At 42.2% G+C, this 27,079-nt stretch overlaps 1 protein-coding gene across 3 annotated transcripts in view; it reads left to right on the top strand.

The window, feature by feature from the left end:
- The window catches only part of STK33 (serine/threonine kinase 33), a 243,699-nt gene that overhangs the window by 185,544 nt on the left and 31,076 nt on the right, over nucleotides 1-27,079 (top strand). For all 3 annotated transcript variants that reach the window (XM_078148266.1, XM_078148265.1, XM_021001984.2), the window contains exons 10-12: nucleotides 1,351-1,463; nucleotides 2,796-2,881; nucleotides 14,083-14,304. In XM_078148266.1, coding sequence (XP_078004392.1) covers nucleotides 1,351-1,463; nucleotides 2,796-2,881; nucleotides 14,083-14,304 — 421 coding nt within the window. The remainder of the gene's footprint in view (nucleotides 1-1,350; nucleotides 1,464-2,795; nucleotides 2,882-14,082; nucleotides 14,305-27,079) is intronic.

Raw genomic sequence — 27,079 nt, 5'->3', positions numbered from 1 at the left:
CAGAAAGATAGAGAATGTTGAACAAATTATGACCAGATTAAGACCATAAAGATTTAACTCACTTCTTTAGGATTAAAGGGTTTAAAGACCATTGGACTAGCACACACATCAATAAATAGACCATCTATTATGGTAATGCTGGTTTAATTCCATCGACAGTAAAATAGAAGACTGAAAACATAAGACTTGCCACACAGAGTCAGTTCCATGGCCCGCCCAGTCCAAGATGCTCTCTGATAATGGCATATCGTTCAACCCTCAACAAGATCAGCCTCACAGATTGGGGTGGGCCCTTTAAATGTCCTGATTTCCATTAGAAGCCCATTATTAATCAGGCAGAAACATGAATGAATACTTTTTACGTTTAACTAGACTTTTCCTTTCTTGGTGTTAACAGTAATACGTTTGTATTAAATTCAGTCTCCAGGAGCTATTACTCTGTCCACTAACAGGAATGACAATCTCTCCAAGCCTTGGTAGATAGTCTTCTCAGATTGTTGTGACCAAAAAGAAAAGAAAAGAAAAATTACCTGGGAATCAAGATTCTGGTAATGTTGATCCTCTTTGACTTCAACTAAGCAGGTCCTCTGACTACGGATACAGCCTGAATGAGGCTTGTACAGCTCTGGAAGCACCTTTGTGTGCATAAGGTAGCACTTTTGTGCTACCAAAAGATATTGGAAGAGGACAAATATCACTGGAGGAAGATATGTGAGGTGGTACTTCCAATGAAGCCCAATGGGCTTGGCCTCATCCCCAAAATAGAGTTTTGGAAGGAACTCACCAATGACAGAAGGCAGCCCAGTAAGGTGGAAAGAAGTGGGTTTGAGAAGTGGAGGGGAGAAGGCAACAGTGTCATAGTGGCTAAGTCTAAAGAGTCAGGAAAAGCATAGCCAGGAGAGGAATAAAGGGGCACTTGTGGCCTGCCTTTGTTACCGCCTCCCTCCTCCCTATCCGATTCCATCTTTCCAAGGGCATGTTCAGTGCTGTGGCACTGTCTGGTACCTAGCTCAGAAGAGGAAGTCAGTTCACCAGTCATGACACAGCGATTCAGATTCAGCCTAGGCTGCTTATCTGTAAAAATAATGCTAGACTGAGATCTTTCAACTTGCCCTTTAAGTCCCAGCTCTGGCATCTAGCAGTGTGACCATTGACAGTTTGCTGAACCCTTAAGAGCTTCAGTGTCCTCATCTGTGAAATGGGAATACCTGAAGGAATCTCTGTCCCAGAGGTGCTGTGAGCCAAGCACTTTGTCAACCTTTGAAGTGTTATAGAAATGTAAGCCATGATTATCACCCACCTTTTCTTTGAGATTTTTAATGTCTAAATTTAACATTGATTTTATTATAGATTATGTGGGCAACCTCCATTTTTGGCAAGTTCTGAAGACAAACTTTTTGAATTAATAAGAAAAGGGCATCTACGTTTTGGAAATAGCATCTGGGAAACTGTGAGTGACTCTGGTAAGGATAATTTGGAGGGCGGTATTTCTAATTAAAGCAAATAGAGACAATATTAAAAATATTTGAAAACAATGACAGTATTTTGAACATATGTTTTTTGGTGAAGCAATTGGAGTTAAGTGGCTTGCCCAGAGTCACATAACTAGTGAATATTATGTATCTGAGATCAGATTTGAGCTCAGGTCCTCCTGACTGCAGGGCCGGTGCTCTGTCCACTGTGCAACTTCCCTGCCCCTGAACATCTTTTTAGGTACTTACAGGAAGCTGTCAGTCACTTTGTCAGAAAGGAAAGTTGAAATTGTTTATTTTGTAGAATGAGTTTGAACAGATGGCCTAACCAGTTGACAGAAGCTGAAAGTACAAGGTCCAAATGGAACCATGTAAGGTTGGAAAGGTCTAGTGAGAAGAGAGAGAGAGAGAGAGAGAGAGAGAGAGAGAGAGAGAGAGAGAGAGAGAGAGAGAGAGAGAGAAAGTGCATAGCATACAGAGATTTGTTGCTGAGAACTTACTACTCTGATTCTGAGGCCCAGCAAGATAGGCACACTTCCCCTATCCAGGGTCAGCCAGATTCAAGGGGAATCACCCCAGCCCCCAAAATATCATGATACCTTTGTGTTCTGCCATCAGTTAACAATAAAGCTTGTAAAAAGTAGACCTCTTGATTAGGCCCTTGATTAGTAAGCTATTTCTTTGTTTTGAGGCTCATTTCCTTCATCTAAAAGCTCTCTTGAGAAGAGCCCTAGAGTTTCCCTAAGGAAGCCAGAGAATTTGAAAAGGCATTACATCCCATTTCCCATTGGATAGGAGATGAGCACAGTCATAGTGTATCTAGTCCTCATGGGAGTCAAGTGCTGACTCTTACCTCTGAAGAGGCCTAGCTCTTCTGTTCATCTCCTTCTTTCAAATATTCTGCTGTCTACAACGAAACAAGACAGCAGAAAGCAAGAGGTAGATGGGGCTATAAGGGATAGGCTACCTATTAAGGGTAGTTAAGGTCAGAACAGCTCCAATACTCAGAGGTTGCCCTAACAAAGTAGATATTTGCTAACATCTAATCTGGTCAATGTGCACTATATGAACCATCAAGCTGAGGAATGCAGGCAAAAAAACCACCCAAAACAACTCACTGTAGGCTGAAAAAATTCTCTCATTGGACTGCCTATACAGTCGAGTCAGACTTTTTACACATTAATTCAGATTTCTTATGTAGTTATCAAGTCTCATTTCCCACTTGTGCCTTACAGACATGGCCAAAGGTAAATTTTGAGGTGAGTATCATTCATTGTTGTTAAAGAGAAATGAGAATTTTCAGGGACTTTTCCTTTCCTGCAGCTAAATCCGCCTTGCAACAGCTTCTGAAAGTAGACCCTGCCCACAGAATAACAGCTAAAGAACTGCTTGATAATCGGTGGATAACAGTGAGTTATAGTATTATTTGTTCTTACCCATTTATCGAAATTGGATTCTGTAGCCTTTTACTAAAGCAGCCAGGTGGTTTTTGCTTTCCAAAATTTTTTTAAGGTAACTAATTCAATTCAACAAGAATTTACTGTGTGCCAACTCTGAGCAGAGCTTTGTGCTCAGCACGGGGGCAAAACAGAAATCAAGAGCACACATCCACTGCCCTCCTGGTGTCCACAGCTGACTAGGAGGCTACTTCATGTGCACAAGCAGATACAATGCAAGATGATGAGACATGGTAAGTCCCTGAGAGAAGTTCAATCAACTCAGTCATCGAAGATTTATTAAGCAATATGATGTCCCAGGCGCTTTACGAATGACTACAGATAAACAGGCAAAAGCCTGCCCTCAAGAGGTTTACATTCTATCAAGGGAGCAGGTAGATTCATAGAGAGGGGGATATAAAAGGCATACAAAGCAGATACAAAGTGATTTTTCAGGGGGAACTTGCTAGCAGCTGGGAGGACTAGAAAAGTTTTCATGGAGTACAGGGCACTTGAACAGTCTTAAAAGAAACTAGGGATGCTGAAAGGCATAGGTGAGAGAAAGCACATTCAGAGGATGGGTACGAAGGCATGGAAAGAGAAGATGGAGTACTGCATGTGACAAACGGAAGACCCTAAGTGAGGCTGGACAACAGAGCGCATGAAGTGGAATGATGTGTAATAAATCTGGAAGCGTAAATTGAGGTCACCTTATAAAGATCTTTTTAGAACAGCTGGGTGGCGTAGTGGATAGAGTTGCCAGGCCTGGAGCCAGGAAGACTCATCTTCCTGAGTTTAAATCTGGCTTCAGACACTTAATGGCTTTGTGACCTTGAGTAAGTCACTTACTCCTGTTTGCCTCAGTTTCCTCATCTGTAAAATGAGCTAGAGAAGGAAATGGCAAACCACTCCAATATCTTTCCCAAGAAAACTCCAAATGGGGTCATGAAAAGTTGGATGTGACTGAAAAATGACTAAACAACTATAAAGAGCTTTGAATATCAAAGAGAAGGCTTTATATTTGATCCAAGAGGTGACAGAGAACCACTAGAATTTATTGAGTAGGCCAGTGTCATGGTCAGATCTATATCTTAATCAAATCAATCTATCAGATGTATGGAGGGTGAATCGGAGGGGTGAAGGTGAGTCTTGAGACAGAAAGACAAATTAGGAGACTATTACAATAGTCCAGATGAGGTGATAAGATTCTAAATGAGGGTGGGGGCCACATGAGTGTAGAGAAGTGAACGTGTTCAAGAGATGTTGTGGAGATAGAAACAGCAAGATTTGGCAACTGATTGGATATGTGGAGTAGCAGGGAGGGAAGAGTCAAGGATGATACCAAAGTAGGGAACCTAGGTGACAAGGTGGGTGATAGTACCCTTGACAACGCAAAAAAAGTTTGGAATAGATGTAGGTTTTGCAGGAAAGACATCTGCTCTGCTATGTGTGTGCTGAGTTTGCAACGCTTGTGTGGCATGCAGTTTGGAACATCTAACAGGCAGTTGGTAACACAGGAGCAGTGCTCAGGAGTGAGACCAAAGACAGAGATATAGATCTTCGCAGTCATGTCCAATTCTTTGTGACCCATCATTTGGAGTTTTCTTGGCAAAGATACTGGAGTAGTTTGCCATGTCCTCCTCCAGCTCATTTTACAGATGAGGAAACTGAGGCAAATAGGGTTAAGTGACTTGCCCAGGGTCACACAGCTAGTAAGTGTCTGAGGCCAGATTTGAACTGAGGAAGATGAGTCTTCTTGACTCCAGGCCATCATACATAACATCTATCCACTGTGCCATCTAGCTGCCCTAGAAGCCAGGAATACCCACCACTGAACTTAGGAAACACTAAAACAACACTGGAAAACAATATGGTTGAATTATTTTAACACCTCCCTCATAAGGCTTATTTGATTATCCAGATATTTCTTTGGAAATATTTCCATATTGCAATCAATCAATTCAGCAAGTATTTATTAAGTGCCTGATATCCAACAAGCCTTTGAGTAGGTGCTATGAAAAGAGAGGGATAGGGTTGGAGAAAAAGGAGTAAAATACAAAGAAAATAGAAGATTGATTCTCATGGGAAGTTTGAGGTCTATTTGGGGAAAACAATCTTACATCCATGAAATGATGTTAAAATCGTCATAAAACAAAAATAAGCCATTTGTCATTTTCACCACAGCATATTTATGTCTTAGCTATTTCTTTGAACTTGGTAAAAAATACTGTCATCTCTATAAAGGTGATGCCACAATCTCTATTTCTAGGATCAGTCATCTTCTCAAATTCCAGTTCCATATCCTGATCCCTTTAAACCTCAGTTTCTCAATGAGGGTTTGGGATCTTTAGACTTGCTTCTAGCTTTAAAATTTCCATGTTCTGACTTCTCAGGTTCCTTCTAGCTTTGATATTCTGTGAGAATAAGATTCTTTGAATTCCAATTGCCTCTTGGGTTGTCCTTTCTCCTATACCATGACAGGAAGAGAATCAAGCCCATGGTGGGGCAGGCAATGTAATGCAGTGGAAAGAACACTAAACTTCATTCTAAATTGGTTCTGCTACTCGCTATTTTTCTTATTTTATGTTTCTAGCACACACGAGAGATATGCTGTCATCACAATTTTGGTTTGTGCTTTTATTGTGGGCAGCCTGGTTACCTTCAGGATACTTCTCTGGTGAAAACCCTGCTCTGGATGTGCTAGAGGTGCATGGTAGAGGACCAATGCGGAAGAATCCACTTGGATTCCCAACGGACTTCCTGTTTGCCAAGATAAGGCAGGAGTAGTTTCCTTGAGGCCATGGTGTACTTCATTCAGCTTTTATATATGGAAAGAATGAATAAAAAAAAAATCCTCACTTGCTTTTAGGTTACAAATGACAATAATAAATGGAGAGCCTTAGGAACCTGAGTTAGTCATAAGGAAACTGCCATCATATTTGTGGTACTCTTGGCCATGATCCTCTGGATTGAGTACATAATTTAGACCTATCTCCCATGAATTGAGTTTGTTTGCCAAGTGAAGGCTTACAGACAGGTATAATGGGTTACTTTCCAGAGCCTTGCAAATCCATAGCTCCCACTTTCTTTCCTCTGAATTTCCCAAATAGCCCCTAAGACTCCTAAATTCCAAAAGTCGGATTCTTTTCTCCATGAATCACTGAACAGTGGTTCATTTATGTCTCCCAAACACCAAAGACTAATTCTCTTTCCTCATAAGACGTATAAGCCTGCCTTTCTTTTTCCTGAAATGTAGGAGCCTTTTGTGACCGCTTCTCTTATTTCACAGGCACCGTTTAATCAAAAGCCAAATACTATGTAACTGTATGTAGACCCTCTACTGGCTCCTCCCCCCAACTTACGCTCTCTCTGACAAATTGAGTCTCCAAAGGGTAGTTAACAAACCACTACTGGTGTACTTGCAATTCATAGTCAGCTAGAGGAAGCAAGGTGTCACAGTAGGTAGAGTGCTGGGCCTGGAGTCAGTAACATTCATCTTCCTGAATTCATCGTTTCTTTTTTTTTTTTTTTGGCTAGGCAATGGGGTTAAGTGACTTGCCCAGGGTCACACAGCTAGTTAAGTGTTATGTGTCTGAGACTGGATTTGAACTCAGGTCCTCCTGAATCCAGGGCCAGTGTTCTATCCACTGCACCCCCTAGCTGCCCCATAATCTTCTTGGTTTCAAATCTGGCCTCAGACACTTATTAGCTATGTAACCCTGGGCAAGTCACTTAACCCTGTTTGCCTCAGTTTCCTCATCTGTAAAATGAGCTGGAGAAGGAAATGGCAAACCACTCCAGCATCTCTGCCAAGAGAACCCCAAATAGGGTCACGAAGAAATCAGATGTGACTAAAGCAACCAAGCAACAGTAGGTATAATTAGCTCAAAGCAATGACATTTCCTAAAACGTCATAGTCAGATCATTACCGACCAAGCATTCCCACCACAAACCTGGGGCTCACTCTCCCACAAATACATGCAGCACCTGTGGGAAGAGTACATCTATGAGTAGTGAGATACAGGTAGGGAAGGCATGTGGCAAAGGCTACTTGCTCCTCTGGGCCTGAAAGTCTTTTCTCTCCCCGGGAATCCTCACAAAGCTGCCTGAACTCAACATCTCTTCTAGGCTTAGCTGGGCTCCCAGAATCTGCTACCGATAGGACACAGCAGCTCTCATGAGGCCAGTCCTGGCTCTCTTCTACACTGCCAGGTGTCACTCCCCTTCAGCCTCAGATGACTGACTTTGTATCTAGGTCTGTCTGGATTTATGTCTCTGCTCCTTCAGCTGTGTTTCAGACTCTCTGGAACTCACTCTGTAACTGTGCTTCAGGAAAATGAATCTGAGGAAGAGGAGTTGGAGGGGGTGAGGTGAGAAAAGTCCCATTTGTCCCCAGGAGGTGAAGATCTGGATTCTTCCCTGACTTCTTGCTCCTACTTCAGCTCACCTGAACTACTGAAATGCCAAGTCTCTCTAGGGCTTATCAATTTAAAGCCCTTATAAGGACATGGCCAATTTCTGTTCCTCCAGCAAGTTACTTCTTTTCCATTCAGAGAGAGGTGCTTATACTTCCTAATGTGATCATGAAGTTACCTTATTGACACATTAAATGCTCATCATCTGTGTTTGCATCCTACACCCACTGGAATGGAGCACTGAAACCTCCTCCTCCTTCTCCTCCCCCCCCTTTACATTTGAATTGCTACATAGATGTGGTCCTACTGAGTTTTTTAAACTACTGTAAAATGGTTGCCTGATTAAGCCATCGTTCTTGTCTTGCCCTGTTTCTGAATGCCTCCCTTCATAATATATTTTCACTTAACATCCCATTTTAAAGGAATAGCTTAATAGCAATAGGATGGGGATGAATGTGTTCCTTTTGTAGATCAGGAACATGCTTCAGGCATAGGATATCTAGGTTTCAGCAAGTCTCTCATGTTATTCTTGTGGACAGAATGGAGAAATGTGAGTTGAATGCTAGTATAGCTAGATGAACTCAGGACTGGTTGAATGACTAGACCCAGAGTTGTCATTAATTGGTTAACATAAACGTGGAGTTAGGTTGTTAGCAGAGTGCCCCAAGGATCTAATTTTGGCCTGTATTCTTGGTATGTTTTGTTTTTTTTTTTTAGCATATCATGTTTCTTGTGACTTTGGCTTTAGGGAGGTCACTTCACTGCCCTGAATTTTCTCATGTCACATGAGGATAACACTTAAATGCTTGCACTACTTGTCTCAGGATTAGACCTCACATGCTACTATGCCTTACAATCTCCTAACAAACGTATTATGCAATATTGTTTATTATGGCTATATGAGTATTTATCTTGTTCATCCATTCAATGAGGATGAGGAAGATACTTTTTCTCCTAAACTTCATAACATCCCCAGCACTGAGAACAGTGATTTGCACACAGAAGCTTAGTGGGCACTAGTCTGCCTACCCCTCCTCAAAAAAAAAAAAAAAAGAAGACCATCGAATTTCAGTTACTCTTCATTTCCTCAAAGTGATCCAAATTAAAACTGGGATCTAAAGCCCTCTGCAGTCTGACTCCAACTTATCTTTGTAGCCCAGATTCAGAGAATTCCCCTTCACTCACTCTCTCCCAGCCAAACTCAACTCCTAGTGATTCCCCGAACTCATCAGGCCACCTCATCTCTGCCTTTCAAAATTTTTATCTTCCTCCATGGATCACCTCCTTCCCTGATCTCCTAGCTGTAATGCTTCAAATTTTGTTTGAGTACATTGTCTAGACCCCTGTTTTGCCCCTCTCATACCCTACTTTAGTCAGTCAGGCGACATTTAATAAATGATGGGCCAGGCACCATGCTAAGAGCTAGGGATACAAAGAAAGGCAAAAGACCTTCCTTTCTCTCAAGGAGGTCATGGTCTGATAGACTTATAGCAGACATGTCCAGTACACAGGCTCTAGACTGTATGCAGCCCACCACACTCCAAGTGCAGACTGAACCAGATGAAAATGTAATTGAGAAAAATTTAACAAAATAAATTAAAATGCAGTGAAACATAGATAACATTGCATTTTAAAACTAAGTTCTTACACAATTACAGAGATCCTTCTCATAGTCTAGTGGCCCCCGTTTCTCTGCGAGTTTGACACCATTGCTTTTTGGTATACTTATCTGTATGCATGTTATAGCTCTACCCCTCCCCCCGACAAAAAAAAAAAAACCCTTTCCCAGTAGAATATGAAGTTTCTTGATTGCAGGGACCATGTCATTTTTCTCTTTGTTATCCCATTGCAAACAAAGTGCACAGTGTAGGCACATATTGTTAACTTGCTAGGATCAAATAGGGAGTGCGCAAAATGATGTAAAATGTTACCAAAACGTTAGCTCTAATTTTTGCTTTGTACTAAACTATTTTGACACCAGATAATTGCCCAAATGAGGTAACAAGCAGTCACTGGCAAACCATAGTAAGCACACTTATAGTTGGACAAAATCCCAACTGTGACACTCCTTTTGAGCTGGTTTGCCTACAGATTTCTCTGTTGTCAGCTGAAGACAATGCATGGCTTGGGCCCACAGGCTCTGCAAGCAATTACTGAGGAATCATTTAATCGAAGTTATTAATTAATGTAATTCAGTTGTAGGCTTGGATGATTTGTCCAAATTTCCATTTCTGGATCTTTTAGAGCAATTTGTTGCTGTCCCTTTATGGGCCCCTTTGAATTATCTGCTGCGGGAACAATGTGCCAGGAAGCGTGCGCTGAACAAGACTACCCTCAGGAGTTCAGTGTGTGAAGTTTAGAAGAATATCGCCACTTTGCTAACTTCTAAAAGACAAAACCCTTTGCTTAAATGTGTACAGCCCTGCGACATATACTTCAGAGTCTCCGTTTGAAATAGTCCAAAGCAAACATGGCAGGCCTCTCAGAGGCTCCCTGCTCCAAAGCCAACCTTTCCTGATGTAACAACTCACACAAAATGTAGCGCCATCTTTCAAAGAGCTCCATCGGATGAAAGATTTCCATCATTTGGTTGATGTTTTGTGCATTTTCTAATGTGTTATCTGTAACCAAAGTGTTCTAAAGAAAGTAATACAAAGTGTGCGTGCATATAAATGAATATGACAGAACGTGGAAAAAAGCTCCCTTATGTTTCTGAAGGTCAGATTCAGGAAGGACTTGCCCTTCAAAGCTTGTTGACCCCCATTGGCAGGATGGCTAGGATTATTTTCTCTGATTTAGTTCTTGTTCACAGCCACTGAGGTTTTTTTTCATCACCACCCCACCCTCAGTGCTCCAAGTCTCCTAACTGATGTCTCCACTTCCATGTACCCCACCTCCTGTTCCCTCATGCTTCCTACCTTGTGCCAACAGATTCATCTTCTTAAAGCCTAGTCCTTCCAGGATGCCTTGCTCCCTATAGGATCAAGTCCAAACTTGTCAGCCTGTTCTCTGGCCCCTTCCTACATTTTCTGGCATATCTTCCACTGTCCCCTATACTCTAGGTAGACTTGAGTGCTATTCCCATAACACCCCCTACTCTTTCTCATCCTTTGCCTTTGTTCAAGCTGCTTCCTCTCCATCTCTCTCTGTTACAGTCCTTTTATACCAGTTCAGATGCCATTTACTCAAAGTATTACATGATCTTCCTTAGTAAATAATATTTTCTTCCCTTACATTCCTATAGCACCTGGTTAGACTTCTTATATGGCTCTTTGCACATACTGCCTCATTTTGTAGTTATTGTTCCTACTAGAGCGTGAGCTCCTTGAGAGCAGAAATCTTGTCATTCATCTCTGTGTTCCCTGTGCTGCCAAATATAGTAGGGGCTTCATAAAATGAGCATTCAATCAATCAGTGAATTATTCCACCCATGAAAAAGAAACAAATATTAAGAATCGATTGTGCTTGGCACTAGGGAAAATGTGAAGTTTAGATTAAAAATGATTCCCATTCTCATGGACCTCATAGTCTAGAAGGATAAGAGAGCCTAGTTGCAAGCAAACTAAACTTGCAGTACAAAATAATGCATGCTAGAGCCATGAGGTTTAGAATGATAGAAAGGATGATTATGGTAAACTGCAGGAATCAAGGAAGGCCTCTTGGAGGAGGGAACACAAGTTGGGCTTTGATGGATTAGAAGGGGTTCTAGCAGCTAAGGGCGGCTAGGTGGCACAGTGGATAGAACACTGGGCCTGGAGTCAGGAAGACCTGAGTTCAAATGCCACCTCAGACACTTACTAGCTATGTGGCCCTGGGCAAGTCACTTTAACCTGTTTGCCTCAGTTTTCTCATCAGTGAAATGAGCTGGAGAAGGAAATGGCAAACCCCTCCAGTATCTCTGCCAAGAAAACCCAAAATGAGTTATGGACAGTTGGACACAACTGAACAACACCAACAGGAGTTCTACAGATCAAAGATGGAGGAAGGACATTCTAGGAGTAGGTAAGGTAGAAGAGCAAATAATGCAATTTGGTTGCGCAGAGCTTGCAGAAGGGAGTGATGCGAGGTAAGACTGAAAATGGAGGGTGTACAAAATCAAGGAGAGCTTGAATGTTAGACAAAGGAATATAAACTTTACCTGGTAGGCAATAAGAGACATAAAAAGAATTTTGGACAGAGGAGGGACATGACTAGGGATCACCCGCTGGGCAAACATATTTTCAGTAGCAAAGACCTGGGTTTGAGTCTCAGCTCCAGTGCTTACCTACTCTATGCCTGATGGCAAGTCACTTAACCTCCCCTGATCAAAGTTTCCTGTTCTGTAAAATAGGGAGACTAATACTTACAGTACCTACCTTGAAATATTGTTGTGGGGGAAAGCACTTAGAAAACCTTAAAGCATTTATTCATCCCTCTATGCCCTTCAGTGACTGCTATAGTAGATGTTCATTAAATGACATCATTGTTATTACACTGAGCATATTCAATGCCTCACTAGCTTCTGCTATCAACACAAGTATTCCATGATTCAAGGGACTGTGCATCTAAGCAAGAGTGGTGAGAGCCTAGTGTTGGCAGAAAACACCAGCAGAACCTTGATGCCAACCCCTGAGTCACAGATGTTAAAAACAGCACTAGTGATTTTACTTTGAAGAAGTAGAATACACAATGCCATCTTCCAGCGGTTTTCTCAAATGTATTGCTAATGATCCGATGATTATATCAGAGTGCCAGAAGGTTGCAAGCTTGGGCAGGTCCTACCAAGCTGAAAAGACTTGGAGGATGGGCCTGGCTGGATCTGTATGTCTGTGATTGTAGAATTAGTCTGGCTAAGTTCAGAGAGCCTCATCACCAGAAGGATGCTCATGACAAATGTTCAGAAAGGCCTAGAGTGTGATTGCCCTGGTGGAAAAGGAACAACACTGAAGAAATGACATATCCGTGAAATACCAAAGGACAAGTAGTTGAAGTCTTTCTTTAAGTTGTGCTTTGTCGCTGACCTTGGTCCTAGATTTGCTGCTCTAGAGTGTTGTTGTTCAGTCATTTCAGTCGCATCTGACTCTCAGTGACCCTTTTGGGGTTTTCTTGGCACAGATACTAGAGTGGTTTGCTATTTCCTTCTCCACGTCATTTTACAAATAAGGACACTCAGGCAAACAGGGGTAAGTGACTCGCCCAGAGTCACACAGCTAGTGTGTGTCTGAGGCCAGATTTGAACTCAGGAAGAGAAGTCTTCTCTAGAAAAAGCACTTCTCTTCATTCTCAGGGATAAACTCCTAATGTCAATAATAGATTAAAGTACAGTGTAATATAGTGGAATGATCCATGGATTTATAGTCCATGGACCCAGGTGTGGATGCCAGTTTTTCCAGTTAGTTCATAAGGGACCTTCACCTCATGGGGTCTCATTTTCCTTATCTCTACAAAAGATGGACGATCATGATTGAGCTCTAAAGTCACTTCCAGATCCAAAGCCCTTGATCTTACATTATTTTCCATGTAGTGCTAAACATTCAAAACTTTAAGTTCTCTATAAGGTCAAGTTCTAGGAAAAAACCGTTTTTCTCATCATGAGGACAAGTGATGAAATAGGCAGCTTTTAGGCAAATGCTTTGAGAAACCTGACCTTTACAAGCTGCTCTGGGTCTGGCACCCAGGAGGGCAGATATGCACTTGTTGGAACAGGGGTATCTGCTTTCTGAACATCCTCAAATCAGCTAGGTCAGCCTTCAGTTATCTCCCATCTACGCACCTTGAGGAGATTGGTTCAGTTCTTGGAATACAGATGTTTCAGGATGGTCTTAGAAGTCCATTTGGGTTCAGGACTCAGAGTATCAGCTCCAGATTGACTTCTGAGCCAAACTGACTTCCTGAAGGTCCCCTAGGGATTGACTCTCAGCAGATTCAGAATAGGCAGTCCATATCCAGCAGCCTCTTCTTGGTCTCAGCTTGCTCCCTCAGGAACTAGAATGATCCCATTCTTTTGTGGTAGTGGATCAGGATGGCATTGGCCAAATATTCACACACAGGCTGGGGTTGTGCTACGCCTTCCGCTTTTGCTTTCAGCTCTATTGTGTATTTACCTTTGAACCTAGAAGGTAAGTGCTGGGTTCCACTGATGTTAAAGTGGTTCTGCCATTCCTTACATATTGCTTTTAAGGATTCTTCTCTGCTCCTAGCTACTTGTTTTTTGAATGTGTAATCAGTGATGAGGCAATATTCTACCTTGGGAACCTGTCTTTCCATATAATGACCCTAAAAGAAAATTTACTAAATTGTGTGAATGATAATAATAATAATAATAATAATAATAATAATAACTGGCATTTTTTACAAACATTATCTCATTTTATCCTCACAACAATACTGGGAGATGGATGCTCTCCTCATTTTATAGATGAGGAAATTGGGACAGACAGTGATTAAGCGACTTGCCAGTCACTTGAAGACCTGAGTTCAAATCTGACCTCAGACACTTACTTGCTATGTGACCCTGGTCGAGTCACTTAATCCTGTTTGCCTCAGTTTCTTCATCTGTAAAATGAGTTGGAGAAGGAAATGGCAAACCACTCCATTACTTTTGCCAAGAAAACTCCAAATTGGGTCACAAAGAGTCAGACATGACTGAAACAACTGAACTACAATAACAACAACATCACACACATATACATATATATGTATATGTATCCATAAATATATAAGTGTAAATAGTATGTGTACTCTGAGATGAGATAAGGTGATATTTATCCATAACCTTAGGGCAATACGCTGACTCCTGTGAGACCCACAAATGTCCTGGAGCTGATGAAACAATGGAAGAACCAGCCAGGAAGCGATGAAGAAGATGTGGAGGGCCTAAAAGATGACCTCACTACCAAAATACATGTGTATACAAGCTTCCAAGCAAAGGAGAACGTCAGTGATAAGAACGTGGCTGAAAATACAGACGACCGTGCCAAGACCCCTCTGCCAGAAAAGCAGGTGGGAAAAAACACTTCCCTCCCCTCCAAAGCACAGCAGAACCTCTAGGCCTGCGATAATCATTGATCTGTATCTCCTTGGAAAGGCTTCTGCTTTCAGAAGAATTTTACAATCCTAGAATGCCAGAGCGGGAAGATCCCCCAGGGTGGAGGGGCATCCATTCCAACTCTCACCTGGGCAGGAATCCCCCCTACAGCTTCCTTGACAGGTGTGCACAATGGTTGAGTAGGGAGGAGTGGGCCTGAGGGTTGGTGTGCACCTTTATTATTCCTCATGGGTGAAGAGGAGGGTTGGTATACAGATGGGAGGGAGACAGGAGAAGGGGAAATTAGGAGAAAGATTGGAGGCAGGGAGAGATCCCGGTGGGATAAGAGGGAAGGCAGGCTAGGACAAGGGGATGGAGTCTGTATGAACTTAGCCAGTTTGTCCCTTGGAGGACAGACCCACAGTTGACCACCAGGCCCATACTTTCTGTTCCAGCTTGTACCTTGGTAGAACCTGTTACAGTGTATGGTCCATTGGTGTAACCTTCAAGTTCACCAGGTCACCTCCACACCATAGTTAGCCATTGAAGTAGGGCTTCAGCGGAGGAGCAGAATATTCCTGATAAACTAATCTTTGCTAACAGATGTTCTTACTGTGCTTCAGGATTGTTATTCTGAACGTTTATCCTGACCAGTCTAGCTGAGATACCAAAAGAGTAGAGTCACAGGAATCTGTGAATAGACCTGGACTGCCAGAGTCCTCTGACCTCTGATTGCCAGGATCCCATCACTTTTGACACATACTCAGCCAGGCATTTGGGCAAGGCCTCAGGAATGCAGCTGTCACTGATTTCAGGATACTGAGTTCCCATTCTCCAAACTGTTCTATGTTCTCTGTGTCCTCAGACTTTAGGCAACTAGCAAATCTCTGTCTCTTCACCTCAGTCAGTGTTTGACAACCTGCTGCTACAGATTACAAATTAGCCCTTGCTTCAGTACAATGCCCAGGAATTCCCAAGGGGTACACAACGCAAATTAACACACACATAAACACATAGGGAAAGTCACTTGGGAGCAACAAATTCCCTAGAGCCCACTGCACCCCAGTGTTGCCTTGCTTCATAGCTTTCTTATTGTACTTCCTGCCAAGAAACAGCAGAATGATGGACCAGCCTCAACATCAGCCCCCCAAAAATGAAGTTCTCCCTGCTTTTATCTGTTACCTACTAGCAGTCTCTGAGAGGCAGGTGCCCTCATTAGGGGTATTAGTAACAACTTCTGCCTTCCTGCTCCACTGGCCTAACAGAGAGGGCTTAGAAGCAGCATCTAGACAGCAGAAAAGAGGCAGAGGCTTATCAGTGACCTACGGTAGCAACAGTGTCTGAAGGGTGCTGACAGAAATCTGTCAAAGATGTTAGAGGTGGCCAACAAGTATTCGTTAAGTACCTACTATGTGCCGGGCACTGTGCGGGTGGTGGGGATCCAAAGACAAAGATGGAATAGTTCCTGTCTGCAGGGAGTTTATATTCTATTGCAGGAGACAGAATGTACATAATAAGTGTATGCAAAATATATGTGAAATGTGTGAAAATAAGTATATGAGATATGTAAAATAAAGTACACCATGTAGACAAATAAAAACAAGGTGGATGGGGGGGTTGCTATTTAGAGGGGTGAGTCATAAAAGGGCTCATGTAGAAGGTGCTGATTAAGCAGAGTTTTAAAGGAAGCAAGGGCTTCTGAGAGGTGGAGGTGAGGAGGGAGGGCATTCCAGGCATGGCAGGCATCCATTGCAAAGGCTTGGAGATGGGAAATGGGATGAGGACCAGGAAAAGGAATAAAATATTAAAAAGTTGAACAGCTAGACAGAGGAAATTCTGTTTTAATCCTAGAGGCAATAAGGAACATTGGAGTTTATTAAGTAGGATGGTGTCATGAAAACCTAGAGAGGAGAGAGTATCCAGGAGAGGTGATCAATAATAAATAGTGTTAAATGCTGCAGAGGGCTAAAGAAGGACGAGATCTTTGTAGTGTCTCCGTAAGCGTGAACTGTTTGTTCAACGCTTTATTCAAACTCTTAAAAGAGTACTGTTGAACAATGCCAGTTAATTGAATTTGCCCTCCCTGGAATCTCCCCCTTTCTGACTGTGTGTCTCTGGGAGCATCATATAACTTCTTATGGCCCCAGCTACTCTCCAGTCACAAAATCAGTCAGTCAGTATTTGTTCAGCACCTACTAAGTGTCAGGCACTATGCTAAGTACTGGGGATACAAAGAAAAATGAAGAAAGGCCCCTGCCTTCAAGGAGATCCCAATCTAACAGGGGAAGCAGCATTGTGGAGAAGATGCTGCTGGCATGGGTAAAAGTTCCTCACAAGGAACTCCCAACGAAGTCATAGAAAATCAACAGCCCAGTTTCACTTTCTGGTTGTTGATTTCCCATACTCTGTCATGGTTATGTGCATTGCCAAGGCTTTTTACTGGCATTCTCATGCTGTGTCTACATGACAGTTTTCTCATGTGAGGGATATATTCCCTGAAGGTCTTACAAATTCCATGGTAGAGAAATCTCAACCTGGAAAAGCAGCAGACTGTGTATGTCATTCTAGGTTCAGTCTAGAACATCCAATAAAATTTGGCAAGCTTTTTAGAAGTGTGAGCTTAGTGCAGGAATGGTGCAGGGTTCATGGGACCCAAAAATCATGACAAAACAATCTCTGCATGCATTCTCCTTGTGGGGGGGGGTGTTTGGGAGGACATAATTTCACACTTTAGTAAATTTAGTAAACATCATTTCAAAATGGAGAGGAGCCTAACAACTGAGGGGCTCAAGAAAGATGACCCCTAAGCTGAGCTGTGAAGGAAGCTAGGGATTCCAAGAAGCAAAAGTGAGGGCACAGCACAGTAGAGCTGTGGGTAAGAGATGCACGTCAAGGTCAGAGAATCCTGGAAGACCAATGTGGCTGGAATGTAGAGGACATGGACAAAGTGGTTGAAAATCAAATTATGGATTGCTTTCACTGCAAAGCCAAGGAGTTTGCATTTTATCCCAAAAGCAATGGGGAGCCACTGAAAAATTTTGAGCAGGAGAGTGATATGGTTAGACCTGTCTGTGATTTAGGAATCTTAATTTTGCAGCTATCTGGAAAGTTGAAGTAGAGAGAAGAAACACTAGAAGCAGTGGGGTCCATAAGGAAGTCATTTCAGTAGTCCAGCCTGATTTAGGATGGTGGCCATGTGGAGGGGGAGAAGAGGAAGTATGTGAGCTATGTTGCAGGGGTAAAAGGGACAACATTTGCTGACTGGACATGGTAAATCTGATGGGACATCATGGATGGGAGATGCATGGCAGGCAATTGATGGCAGAATTGGGACTAGAATTCAGGAGAAAGAGAGTAAGGCTAGAGACACAGATTTGAGAGGCATCTATATGGAGACCAATGAATCCATGGGAGTTGATAAGAGAGAGAAGGAGGCCCATGAGGGAGCTTTGGAGGACAGCCTTGTTTGATGGGAGGGAAATGGATGATGACACATCAGAGGAAACCAAGAGGCAGGAAGCCAGGCAAAAGAAGGACCAGGTCAGAGCAGCCTCACAGCAGCCATCGGAGGTGAAAAGATTCATGAGGAAAGAGAGTGGTTTGCAGAGTCCAGTGCTGAAGAGAAATGAAAAAGATGAGTTTTAAAGTAAAGGCCATTGGTAATTTTGAAGGAGAACTGTTTCAGTTAAGTGGTGAGGTTGGAAGCAAAGTTGAAGAGGGATTGAGAAGTAGATGGAAGGTGAGGAAATGAATGTAAATAATCCCTTCAAGATTTAGACTAAGAGATGCCAGGGACGAGCGAAGGCTTTCTAAGAATAAGAGAGACTAGGTCATGTTTGTTAGGTTTGTTAGAGTCACAAAAGGAGATAATGGATAAGGAGATAGTAAAGAGGGTGGGCAGGGGTGGGAGAGGGTGGGGGAGGGGAAGGAATGATTGGTGTGGCAAGCACCTGAGCTAGAAAGGAGGGAATGGTCTCAAGAACCCTGGTAGTAAAATGTGGAGAAGACTTTCCTAAGTGGGAATTAATGTTTTTGGGCATTGCAGCTCATGAAGTACTGTCTCCAAGAAGCTATGATTTGCATTGGTGACAGAAATATCCATACTAACAAAACCACAGATCTTTTGAAATATTGAAGAAATCCAAGATAACACCACAAATGAGTTTTTAAAAATGTTTCCTCCTCCTCTCCTTTTCATTCTAGCCAGAAACAGCCTCACAGCAGTGGGTGTTCATTGGGATTACTTTCCAACTGCGTAGTTTAAGGGTTGAGACTGGGGTTGTTTAAGTTCATAATTGTTACTTCTTTGGGACCAGGAACTGCATTTCTAAGTCATTCTGAACTGTACTGTTAATAAAAAGAGTGATAAAGAGTACTTTACATTATAGGGCTGGAAAGTATAATGTTTTTAATGCATTATAGGAATCAATATGCATTTGTTGTAAATTATACAGAAGTCAGGTTAATGTTAAGGAGTTAGTTCTGTTCTTTCAACTCCTCATTAACAGTACACAGTGGAGTTTGAACTGATGACCTCGTAGAACAGCAAGAATTATTGATGGGACTGAGAAATTTAAAATTCTAGAAGCTTGAAATAGGACTGGCCATTTACTCTTGTGTCCACACGTGATTTCATATAATAATTAATACACTTGACATTAAGCTACTAAAAACATTTCTATTCAACTTATTCTCTATATATTGAACTACTTAGGCATAGAACATCAGAGCTGGAAGGCACCATATAGATCATCTGGTTATTTCTCCTTCCTTTTATAGAGAAGCAAACTTAGGCCAATTGAGGGGGAGCAACTGCCACTAGATAGAGACAAAGATAGAAAGATAGATAGATAGATAGACAGATAGATAGATGACTGTATAGATAGATAGGTGGCTAGATAGATAGACAAGTAGATAGAAAGACAGACAGATAGATAAATAGGTAGATAGATGGCTAGATAGACAATAGATAGGTAGATAGATGGCTAGATAGATAGACAAAAGATAGACAGACAGACAGATAGATGGCTAAATAAAAGGATAGAAAGACAAAAGAGCGATAGACAAGAGACAGACAGATAAATAGATAAATGGCTAGACAGACAATAGATGGCTAGATAGACAAGATGGCTAGATAGAAAGATAGACAAAAGACAGGTCGATAGATAGACAAAAGACAGACAGACAGTCAGACAGTTAGGTAGGTAGGTAGATAGATAGTACATTATTCATGTTTGGGTAGTAACCTGACAGTTCTTTCACTTGGGATACCTGGTACCTAACAATCTTGTTTTTCTCTTCAAATGAACATCTTAGCCTGTTCTGAGGAATGATTCTCTTTCAGAGCAGAAATGACATTTCTTATATGTTCAGTATGGTAACTATCAGGTTGTGGACATCCAGTTAATGTTTCTCGTTATTAGTAATCGTACAAACTATCTGTGGTGGGATCTTAATCAACGGTACTGGATACTAATAAAATAAAAGCTTAAACTCCAGTAGTCATCAAATGAGGCACCTCGCAAAAGGTTACCAATTGCTCCAACATTTCATTTAGCATTTGTTCTTTAGAGTAGCCTGATAGATGATAAAATTCTGCCATTACTCATTAAGCTGCAAAGACAACTGGAGAGAAATTACTGAGTCTGCCAATTAAGTTGGCCCCTAACAATGACAGGGAAGGGAGAAGGCTGGCATGAAGGAATGAAATCATCTGATGAATCAGAACTCTGGGTTTTAGATGTCTTGCTTTGGCATTTTGTAAATGAAAAGAATCCCTAATTGTCACAGTATTCATTGGACTCAGTCCTGAATGAACTAGAGTAATGAAAATACAAGATAAAATCCTTGGGCAATGATTTTTGCTTAGTGAAAGGATGGCCTATTAGACACATGCTTTTGGGGGGATGTTGTCTGCCAATGTAATTGACACTTTAAACTATGAAAAAGAAAAGATGATGTGTCTGGCCCTCAGAAGCTTAAAAAATAATTTGTGCAATGACTACAGTACTCATGTATTTTTTTTTTGCAGGAGGATCTCTTCCCATAAATTTGAAAACATAAAGCCAAGGAAGCAAGATCTTCTTAGAAAATAGTTTTCCATTAGCTTGAAATTAAAGTGTAGTGCATTGCTTTGTCATAAAAGAGCTCAGGTTTAAAAAAAATATTAAATTCAATGGGATGAGAGAAATCCTATTTATATTTTTAGCAACATCTAACTCGATTTCCGCTTACCAGGCACATGTAGGGGGCAGTTAGGTGGCACAGTACATAGAGCACTCAGCCTGGAATCAGGAAGGCTCAGTTTCCTGAGTTCAAATCTGGCTTCAGAAACTTCCTAGCTGTGTGACCCTGGGCAATTCACTTCACCCTTTTTGCCTCCGTTTCCTCATCTGTAAAATGAGCTAGAGAAGGAAATGGCAAACCACTCCAGGACTTGCCAAGAAAACCCCAAATGGGGTCAGGGAGAGTTGCGCATGACTGAAACGATTCACCTCTGAGACATATGCCAACAAGACATATGGGCAAAGTTACCATGAAACCACAGGATGTTAGAGTGACAAAGGAATTTAGAGATGATGGCTACATATTCCTTATTCTGCAGAGGAAGAGGTAAGAGAGAGGAAGCAATTGAACTGAGGCCCCACAATTAGTGAGCAAGAAAGCTGAGAGAGGCTAAGGACAAGTCTCTTGTCTCGTGTCTCTTAAAGGTGTTTTCGTTTAGTTTTCACTAGAAAGTGTCATCGCCCCAATTTCTCTCTTTTCGGGTATGTTGATGTAGTAATGAAAATGAGTGCGTCTGAAGTTCACCTTTAATAAATAGTGCTCCCTTCTGTGCACCTATAGTTCCTTTTTTTTTATTTTTCTGGTCTTGGGGGGGGTGCAGATTCAACCTTTCTAGAACATATTTTCTGAGTCGTATTCAAATTTGTTGGTTTTTGCACCATAAAAATTTCCTGCTATCCCCTCCCTATCCTAAAGACTCCCTCCATTGTCACAAAGAAAAACAAGCCAAAGTAAGTTGGCATTTAGTGAAGATAGGCAACATATGACTCCTTTGGCCCATCACCCATCTGCCAAAGTAAGAGAGGCCCACCGCACATCGTTAAGTGAAGGTGCATCTGTGTGACATAGAGACACATTGTTAGGGAGTGCAAATCAGCATTCTTGGTGGAGTCAGTCTTTAGAAAAGCAAGCTATGTTATTTCCCTTCATTTCCAAAGGCAATGTCAACACTATTATCTTGGGAATAGTGGGAACTAGTCATGTGTGGACAGCAGCGTGCACACTGCCCGCATGATTATTGTCATCTCATCCTACCCCATTTGGCAGAGGCTTCTTAGTCTCGCAGGATTTTACTATGATCTAGAAGTCAGAACAGTTGATCTGTGGAGGCAGGAGTATGGCAGCAGCTGCTTCCAATATCCTTTACAAGGGCACTGGCTTCTCTATTACTCTGAGGCTGCCTGTAGGCAACAGATAAAAGTAGGCAGAATCCAGGTGCCTGGGCTACTGTTTAGGCTAGCCATTATTCTGTACTGATTAAACTGGGGGTGTTAGAAGACTGAAGAACAAAAGAGGCAGGCAAGATCTCTGTGTTGCACAGTAATGAAATTCTGGATAATCTGGTTGGCATGATGGCTTTTCCTGTGTGTCTTTTATTTGCGCTCCTGGCAAAAGTCTCATCCAGTGGGCTGTGCTGTGACATGCCTGAGGTCTTAAACAGAGAGCACACCAAAGGGCACAGACCTTTGTGATGACCACTGCCCCATGGACAACACCCTTGGAGCGTTTCCATTTTCTGTTGTTCATCCTTGTGTAGGAAGTTGGCATGCCGTAGTGCTGGGACCCTGGCACAAGTAACCCAAAGCCTTTTTCAGAAGACCCAGTCCCCATCCCCTTCTTGATTCCTTTATGCCAGTTGCATCCATTTGCTCTTCCAGTGTCCCAGCAGGCCATTGCAAGGCCACTAGGGTTTGGAGTGATGTGCCAGTTCTTCCTTAAGGTACATTTGTTTTTTGTTCTCCCTGACTGGTTACCTTCTTCCAACTGCACATATAAGAGCAGCTTGGTAATCGTGCTTCTAATACACTCCCCATATATAGGTCCTGCCCAATGGAGTTAGGTTGCAGTGAGCATCATTTCAGTCCTAGAAGAGTATTGTTCCTAGTCAGGATTACACAGCCTAATGTCTTTCCCTTCCTATTCTCTCTTTTCGGGTACGTTGATGTAGTAATGAAAACGAGTGCAACTGAAGTTCGCCTTTAATAAAATTGGACAGCTTGCTGTTTTAGAGAGCTCATCATTTTGGATGGATTATTTCCCCCTTACTTGGGACGCATATGTCACAGGCATTAATGTCAGCGGGCTTAGTCCTACGGGCCCTGCTTACTGAATCAAGACCATGGAATTAGTCTGCCTATGCTGGGGCTGAAAGAAACTGGCATCCCTGACTAACTTACAAGTTAGATTTCGTTTCTATTAAATCCATGCAGAACTCAGATCTCCCAGGCTGGAGGTGGAGCCTGGAAAAGGTTGGAGAAGCAAGCCCCTCTGCTTCAGGAAGGATCGGGGAGAAGCAGTCCTCTTGTTTTCACTTCCCTTGTCCTTCTGGAAACAGAGAGATTTTTCTAGGAGGTGAATGGCTAGTACCTGGCAAAACCATGGGGCAGAACCTGTAGTTGAGTGTCCTGGCACTTTGGACTCCATATTGGTCTATAATTTTAATATGACTCTAGAGATGGTTGCTATGGTGATAAACCACTTTACTTAAATAGCATGTATTTTTACTCAAAATTCAGAGAAATGGTAACAGTTTCTCGTAATCATGCCCTGGTATTAACTCGCAATGATATGCCTAGAGCTTACAGGTTTTGCATCCATTATCACCAGATGAGTTCATCAGGTTAAAGTTATGCCAGTGAATAACAAGATATGTATATTTAGCCCCAATTTTCTTAGGGCATATCTCCCCTTGCATACATGGTGTCCCCTTTGGAAATTAATAATTTACACCCGGGGAATTTGGCCCAGTGTACTGAATTATAGAATCTTAAGGTTGGAATGAACCTAGAGTGGTCACCTTGTTCATCCTTTTGCTTCCAGCTAGAACCATACCTAAACTTCCCTAGACAAATGAAAAGCTGCTAAGGATAGAACATGAGTAGTGCATAACCTGTCAGACAATGGCCCATCCAGCCCGAGATTTTGTCTGGCAGTATTCTAAAAGAAGGGATGGAAGTTATTGGGTGGGTGGAGGGGACTGGGAATCTACCTTGGTGCTAGTGTTTCTAAATTTTGCCAAATGACTTCATCTCTCAGAGACTCAATTTTCTGATCTGTAAAATGATGGAGTTGGACCGGGCTATCTAAAAAGTTCTAAAAAGTCTAGCATCCACAACGCTTCACTCTTTCTCCCCTTCCCCCAATGTCTTTTTTGTCAATGTAGACAAATAGGGATGTGTAGGGAAAACAGCAATGAACTTGAAGTCAGACCCAGGTTCCTCCCCTGGCTCCTACATGGAAAGGCATTCTCCCAGAGCTTCCCTTCCTCACCTTTAAATTGGGGCGATGACACTTTCACAATGTACCTCAAAGGCTTCTTGAGAAGCAAAGTACTTTGTAAACCTCAAATCATTCTAAACATGTAAGTTATTATTGCGCTCTGGTTCCACAATCAACCCAAAGTGTTCACTGAACACTAGATGTGGCGGCATCATGACTTGATCGACTCTAGACTTCCAATGCTGATACATTTGTCCTTCTCATATACAGAACCAATCACAGATCTCTTAGGATTGTCAGTGTTGAGTTGGAATGAACCTCGATGACCATTTACTCTGCAACTGTTTTACAGAGAAGGACCCTGAGCCAGAGTGGGGTGAGGCGACTTGTCTGAGCTGCCCACGTCGTGTCATGGGTACCATGTGAAATTAAATCTTCTGACTCCAAAGCCAGTACTCTTCCCATTCTACCTCCCACCTTTGCTGCTGGGTACTGGCACAGCCTGCCCTGTGCCTGGAACATACTCTGTATTCATCTCTGTCTTCTGAAATATTTCTCTCGAAGGCCCAGTGCAGGTGTCACCTTCTCCATGAGGCCTCTCCTGATGTTCCCACCCTAGCCACAGTTGAAATTATTTCTTCCTCGGTTTTTTTTTAAGTTGTGCTGTGTCTGGATCCCTCCTTTGCACTTCTTACATTCTCTCTAGTATGATACATATTGGTCTAGTATATGTTGTGTGTACAATGACTCCTTCCACGTAAGCTCCATGAGAGCAGGAACTATCCTGCGTCTCCAGCTCTTAGCCTCATGCGTTCTAAGTTTGATAGATACTTAACAAATGCTTATCGACGGATAGCATTATAGAGTGGAGAGGACACAGAATCAGGAAGACCTGGGTTAATGGCCCACTTTAGACACTTACTAGTTGTGTGATCCTGAGAAAATTACAACCTTTCTATAAATGCTTTTCTTCATCTATAAAAAGAAGGGGTTCAATGTGATGGCTTTCATCAAATTTCATTTCAGCTCTAAATATAAATCTATGATCTTTTGATCCTATGATGTGTCTTCCCCATTCAGTAGCCCCCACCTTGACTCTTTAATCTGGCATCCATAGGCCTCCATAACCTAACTCTAGGCTTTTCTCTCCAGCCTTCTCTCCCACAACCCCCCTGCACATACTCTACCTTCCAATCAATTGGACAACATACCGTCCTCCAAACACAACCTATAGAGCCTTACTGCCAGGACTTTACTGCTTTCTACAACTAAAATGTCTTCTGCCTCTCAATGCCCAGCTCTAAATATCAACATACTTTAATGTCCAGTTCAGATTCTCCCTACTGTGGAGGTTTCTTTGATCACCTTGGCTGGAAGTAATCTCTTATCTAATTTCATGACATTTTGTGTAGACTCTGGAGGTCCTTATCCCTACCTCTACATACATGGACAGATTGGGTCCCCAGAAGGTGGCTACTAGGGCTTGAAAGTAGCCCAGAAGGATTTAGGGGTATCTTTCTAATGTTATAGCTCATGAGCACCCTTCCGGTGTGTTTCCTTGTGATTATTGGTTGATATCAATTAGTCAGTGAAACTCAGTTAGTTGTCCAAAAGGAGGATTTACTGAGATGGTATAATTGGTACATGTGGTACAAATATTTCCCCCAGAGGCCTGTGCCATACCCTTCCGTGGGTACGTACAGAGAGCATGTGTGCCAAAAGCATAATTAATGGAGTCTTCAAGGTGTTGCTCCCTAGGTGTACTGTATGGCCTATTTGTTCTAGGCTCCCATTGCAAATGCTGCTGTCAGCCATTCTGGGGATGCTGAGGGAAAAATTCAAATTCTCTGGACACTTCCATGCTCAAGCAACTTCTTCAGCCGAGGTGGCAGGGGTAGGAAGGATCTCTGTTCTCCCCCACCCCCACCCCCATTGGCTGCTTCTCAGAAGTTTAGCTGAGACATTCTCTCCTCTCTGCCTGCCATGCACTCAAATCTCCAATGCCAACTAGCTTGATGGTTTTCTACAGGCTGAAGAGGGTGTGGCAAGTCCCTCAGTCATTAGGAACAGACTTCCTGTTGTTCCTAGGTACACTTTGTGAAAAATCAGGATGAGTTCTCACCTGACAGAACTATCAGGGTATAGCCTCTTATCACTTACCTTAAATGGGAAGAAGCGAGTTGATTGTTTTACTCAGTTGCCTCCATCCTTGCACCCCTTTTGTATACTTATTTTATCATAATTTGTATTCTAATTATCTGTTGCCTTGTATTCTCTCCCCAACTAGACTGTCAACCCACTGAGAGAAGGAACTGTTTCTCATTTATCTTTGCTTCTCCTACTTCCCATCATAGTGCTTTTCATGTAGCAGGTGCATAATAAATGTTTATTGAATGAATGAAGGGTGTACAAGGAAAAGATAATGCTATGTTTAATTTCCAGGGTTTTTTCTGATGATCCTCAGCATTTTGTTGGCCTTTCTAGTGGCAAAATCCTGGTCTTAAGTCTTCCCTGATTCCTTAATCCATTTCTCGGATTGCTACTCTTGGTACAATTCTACAATTATGGCTTGTTTTATTTTTCCTTACTACCTCATACTTTTTCATATTGAAGCTTGCCTGCCATATTTCTTCCATTGTCTCATGAGAACTTCCTGCTTTATCTCTCCATTGGCTTGGCATTTCACCGTTCTGAAGGCCTTAGTAAATATAGTAGGGTGGGAACAGGTATTTGTGTGATGTTGAAAAATTGTACCCCTGGGAGATTACTGTCCACCAGACATGCTGAGCCTTCATTGTTACATGTGAAATGTGACTTCTTTAATACTTCAAGGGATTGGTGATTTCATCAGCCTGGATACACCTTTCACATTCATTTCCTCTAATCCTGTGCAATTACTCTACATGTCTTGCCATAATTCACCATAGAGGATCATCCAGTGAATCACAGATTTTTGTCTGGTTGTTCTGTAACAATATATTCTTATGGATACCATTGCAACTCATGGGCTATCCACCCCTGTCCATCCCTTATCCTTGCAGTATGACTGGCCCACTTCCTTTTCTGGTCACACTAGTTCCTAATAATGTCTTCCAGGTCACATCATGCATGCAAGTAATTGTTGGAAATACACTGCCACCTCCTCCTTTGCCACGAGTCTCTCCATTTACCACTTGGAGAGTAGCCCTTGGAATTTTTCTTCTTCTAGGACCATAGTGCGCCCATGACTTACAGCCACATGGCATC

Source organism: Phascolarctos cinereus, unplaced genomic scaffold (assembly GCF_003287225.1).
Source record: "Phascolarctos cinereus isolate Bilbo 61053 unplaced genomic scaffold, phaCin_HiC Scaffold_9;HRSCAF=440, whole genome shotgun sequence".
NCBI classification, from domain to species: domain Eukaryota; kingdom Metazoa; phylum Chordata; class Mammalia; order Diprotodontia; family Phascolarctidae; genus Phascolarctos; species Phascolarctos cinereus.
Note: the sequence above shows the minus strand (reverse complement) of the source record. Positions and strands in the feature narration are given on the sequence as shown.